This window comes from Alligator sinensis, unplaced genomic scaffold, assembly GCF_000455745.1.
Source record: "Alligator sinensis unplaced genomic scaffold, ASM45574v1 scaffold93_2, whole genome shotgun sequence".
NCBI classification, from domain to species: Eukaryota; Metazoa; Chordata; order Crocodylia; family Alligatoridae; genus Alligator; species Alligator sinensis.
In genome coordinates this window covers 1,422,369-1,427,028 of record NW_005841854.1, presented here as the reverse complement: position 1 = coordinate 1,427,028, position 4,660 = coordinate 1,422,369, and the positions used below count along the sequence as shown (strand labels likewise).

The window sequence follows — 4,660 nt, the reverse complement described above, 5'->3', positions numbered from 1 at the left end:
CACTCTCTCTCCAATCTCTCAGTCCTGATCCTCAAAGGAAACTTACAAAACACTTCCCAGAGATGAGCCTATGAACTCCACTTCATCAACCTCCTGGATACTAAAAATCATGGACTGAATATAGACATTGGATTTATGACATTATAACCTTCCTGACATCTGACTCCCCAGGTATCTCTCCCCTTTCATCCCCCTTCTCTCCAGGTTCTCTCTCCACTTTCATCCCCCTCCCCGCCCCCCCGCCCCCCACTTGTGTCTCACCCACTGACTCCTCAATCTACACCTTTCACTGACTACCTGTCTCGTACGCATACCAGCCCAACCGCTGGCTTCTTTACTTTTCATTCCATCCAGGAAGAGCACGCACCAACTGCTGAAACTTCCTTAGCCTGACGAAGGGTTTTTGAACCCGAAAGCTTGCTTAATAATTATTTTCCAACTATTTGGGTTGGTCTAATAAAAGATATCAGATTCACCCAAGGAACCTTGTCTGCCTATGAAGCACAAAAGTTCTTCCAAGTGGGCCTATCTGTAGACACTGTTATTCTGTCCAGCCCTTATTTTCAGTAAGTAGCACTGTCCTCCAGCTTGGTGGTTTTCACCAACAGCCAAACAAACTGAATGCAAATTCTAGCTATAAAACCCCAAACATCAGTTTTGCCACTACTTCGCCATATGTGATTAGAAGGGATCTGGTTTTCTCGGTTTAAAAAAAAAAAAAAAATCAAAAATTCTCCAGAAAAAAAAGATTGCAAATTTTCCAATTAAAAAACCCCAAATCTGTAATTAAAATGAAATGCCACTATCTAGATAGTAAAAGCCCTGTTATCTGGGACGAGCAGGGAATGGGGGGGTGCCAATAACCTAAAAATGCCGCCGAATTGCTTGTAACTTTGCTCAACTTTTGATGAGGCTTAAAAAGATCAAAATTGCTGAGACGGAGAGCAAAGGCTATGTGACTCATCTAATTTAACTTGCTCCAGGAAATAAATGCCTGGAAGTTGTTTTTTGTTTTTTTTTTTTTTTTTTTTTTCATGATAAAAACCCAGTCAGAGCCAACTGTGCCTCTTTCGCTCACCAGGACACAGGTCCAGGCCCTTTACTCCCCAGCCATAGCCTCCCCCCTGCCCTGCCAGCACCCCTCACCCCCCAGCCACAGCCCCCCTATCCCCCAGCTGCTAGGGCTACAGGGCCAGGGACCCAGGTCCCTGCAGCAATGCCTGAGCCCCTGCTGCCACCTGCAGGAATCAGCGGCTGCTATGGCAGAGCAGTGTGGAGCCCAGGTTCCTCCTCCTCTGTGAGCAGCGCAGCTGGAACAGAGCCCGTGGGGGGGGGCGAGTGTGGATCACCCTCTGCAGGCTCAGGGCCTGCCCTGCTGCCCCCCCAACCCCAGGCCTCCATGATCCAGTGGAAACCCCGCGTGGCAGGACAGAGCAAGCCAGGCAGGGAAGCTTGCTGCTGCAAGCTCCGCACCGCTGTGGCAAGGCCCCCCCTGGCCACCCAGCAGCAGAGAGGGTCACAGTTCCATGCCACTGCCCCCACTGCTGCTGGGTAGGCAGGGGGGGCTCTGCCAGGGTGGTGTGGGGCCTTCAGCAGTAAGGAGCTTCCCCACCCAGCCCTGCTCTACCCTGCTGCACTGCGTCCCACCTGCTGGGCTGGAGGCCCCCAGGCACAGGGCAGCAGGGTGGGCAGCTCACACCCACCCCTTCACATACACAGATCTGGGGGCCTGTCCCCCGCATGTCCTTCCCGGGTGTGCATGTAACGGTGGGGAGCCAGTCAGCCCTACAGTCAGACGAGCCACCCAGGGTTCTGTCCTGCTCCCTGCCCGGGCCCTGTAGCTGTGCATTCGGGCCCCAGGCCTCAAGCCCCACACACTGTCCAGCTGGGCAGTAGCTCCAGCCCCGGTCCTGCCCAACTCCCTCCCTACGGGGGCCTCAATTCCTGCCCTACCTCCACAGACTTTACCTTCCCGAGCTGCTTTCCAGGCTGCCTGGTGACCAGGCGCGTGCGAGTATGCACATGGCACCCCCTGCCTGCCTGCCCTACTCCTGTTCCCTCCAGCCCCTTACAGGTCACAACTTTGCTAGCCTGCAGCAAGCACTTTTCAAAAAAGTGGAAAATCTGCATTTTTTTCCATCTCCCATGTAAAAATGGAAAACCCAATCCCTAGTGATTAGTCACCATTTTGTTTGTCCGCATTTTCTTGTTTTACACTGTTCTGCACAGTGCCAAACCCACCAGAACTCCTTACCTGTATAAACAAAGCTATGTACAATGGTATTAATTTGTGCCGTTTTCCCCCCAGAGATTGGCTTTATTCTACATGAACTACTACCATATTTCAGAGGAATACTTCCTAAGAATATGCTATCACCTGGCCTGAAGCCAACACACAAGCCTTGGCTGACCCTCTGGAAATACTCGGTGAGCCAGGTACAGCTGAATTTGACCACAAAAAATATTCTTGTGCATGACTAAGCAACTCTAGTTGAAGAGAGCAATAGAGAGAGATCAAAAGTTCCAGCAGAAGATACAGGTCAAGCTCTGAACAGACTATTTCTGTTCAAGAGCTAGACCAGGTCTTCAGTGCTTGCACTTCCTTTCACCAGATATGTAGTAGATAGCAATAGTCTCTTTTGAATGCAGTATTGAGGGAGAGGAAGGACATTTGCATTAAGTGGACAGATCAGAAAGACAAGGTACCAGCCCAAGGAATGCTATGCACAGTAAGGTTATGACAGAGAAAATCCCGTGGCTTTCAATTAAAGAAAATAATCTACTCAGAACTCAATACAACTCGAGACTGGATAGACATGTAAAATTATGTGAATTGATATGCATTTAAGTCTATGATAACAAGTTTGTTAAATAGAACAGAACAGCAACAAAAAAGACTTGCCTGGTAGTTGAAGTAAGTACTTGTAAGGCTCTAAAAGAAGTCTTTTAGATGTTTGTTCCGCCTGCTCCATTTCGGTGTTAAAAAAGAAAAACAGTGCTTCACCCTGTTAAAAGATTAAGAGTTATTGTCACAAATTCAGATTAGAGAAATTAAAAAAAAAAAAAAGAGACAAAAAAAATCAAAATGTGAGTAAAATCATTAGCACCTGTTTAGAAAGAAGGAGAAAAGATAAGCAGGCTTCAGATACTCAGACCACATGCAAATGTTCCTTTGAAGGCAGCATTTTCAATTATCACCAGCTTTGCAATACAAAAGACTAATGGCTTTGGCATTATTAATAAAGACATAAGGAAGTCTCAAACTTTTTAAAACTGAAACCTACTTTTGAAAAGTCAAAGTTATTTTAAATTAAGGTTTATTTTTTATTTGAGTCTACTTTAGCTTCTGTGACTTCGAAGTACCAACATTATAAATATCTCAGATAACATTAAAAGACAGCAACATGCGTGTCAAGCACCTATTTTTCATCTGGGAATTTTTTCCTGAAGTTTTTCTACTGGACAAAAGATCAGTGTCCCTTCCCACCCCCTCCTTTTTAAGGGACATTTTTTAAATAAAAAAGGAAATTATAGGGGCTTCTTGAGCTTTTTGCTTCAGTTTTTATTCTTTTCCATTTCTCTCTTTGTGCCATGTCCTGTCCTTTTAGGTTTAGCAATTTTGCTTTTTCCCCCCCTCCCTTTCTCTTCTATATCATACTCTTGGATGCGTGCGTCAGGTTCTCTTGCTGTCATTTCAGACACAGCTTCCCTGGATAGTTCATTCTAGGACTTGTTTCCCTCAGTTCATGCCCTCCTCTCCATTTCCAGGCTGTAAGCATTTCTGTGATTTTCAGACTCCTTTCTAGAATTCATTTTCCCTCTTCTTACCTCTAACCTTTGTTGCTGCACTGCAGATAGAGCAGGTCAAAACTCACCACTTGCTTCTGTCATGGCAAGCCTGGACCTGCAGTGATGGCACGAAGTTCTGTGCCACTCCAACAGCAGTTCTTACCTGGTGGCAGGCACCTTGCAAGAAGCCATTTCCTCTGCCCTAGTAAATGCTGTTTAGTTGCTACATTACCAGTAAAACAGGATTATTTCTAGAGTACATTAAGAAACATCAGTACCATATATGTTTTGAGAACAGGCACATCCAGGAGACCAGTTAAAAGAAGTCTACATTGTAGAGTAGATTTAAAATTCATCTTTAAGTGATTTGATAATTGAAAACTGTTTATTGCAACTGTTATTAAACTACTGTAAGTTAATATTAAAACAAGCATTAAACAACTGGAAGTTAGTTAATATCAAAAGTAGTGTTAACTCCTTAAAAAAAAACAACCAAAAAAACCACAACACAAAACATATGACAGCAAGTGGGAATGGGAGAGAGCAAGAGAGAGCGTGACACCAGGGCTTGGCAAGGTTTTCCAGGCACAAAGGAGGTCTCATGCTTAGGCTAAGCTGTGGAAGAGCATGGGAAAAGCGCCTGCCTGTCCAGTTACATACAACAGAGGCAATGTCAGGACTGCCAAAGCCCACCTGAACCCCACAAAGAGGGCAAGCTAATGCAAGTGAAACCGGGAGGTTTCACCTGGTGGTTCAGAGCCCGAGAAGCCCCCTGACAACGTCCCCCTCTAGAAGTAGGTGCCTCTTCCTTCTCGGGGCCAGGTTGGCAAGCGCTCCCCACAGCAAGAGACACCACAAGGCTGCCAGTCCT

General features: G+C 46.1%; 1 protein-coding gene across 2 annotated transcripts in view; it reads right to left on the bottom strand.

Annotated features, from left to right (window-relative positions):
- The window catches only part of GGPS1 (geranylgeranyl diphosphate synthase 1), a 20,463-nt gene extending 15,823 nt beyond the window's left edge, over window positions 1-4,640 (bottom strand). For both annotated transcript variants that reach the window (XM_006016346.3, XM_014523920.2), the window contains exon 1: window positions 2,903-4,640. In XM_006016346.3, the coding sequence (XP_006016408.1) occupies window positions 2,903-2,972 (70 nt within the window). In that variant the 5' untranslated portion in view covers window positions 2,973-4,640. The remainder of the gene's footprint in view (window positions 1-2,902) is intronic.
- Window positions 4,641-4,660: the final 20 nt, after the last annotated feature.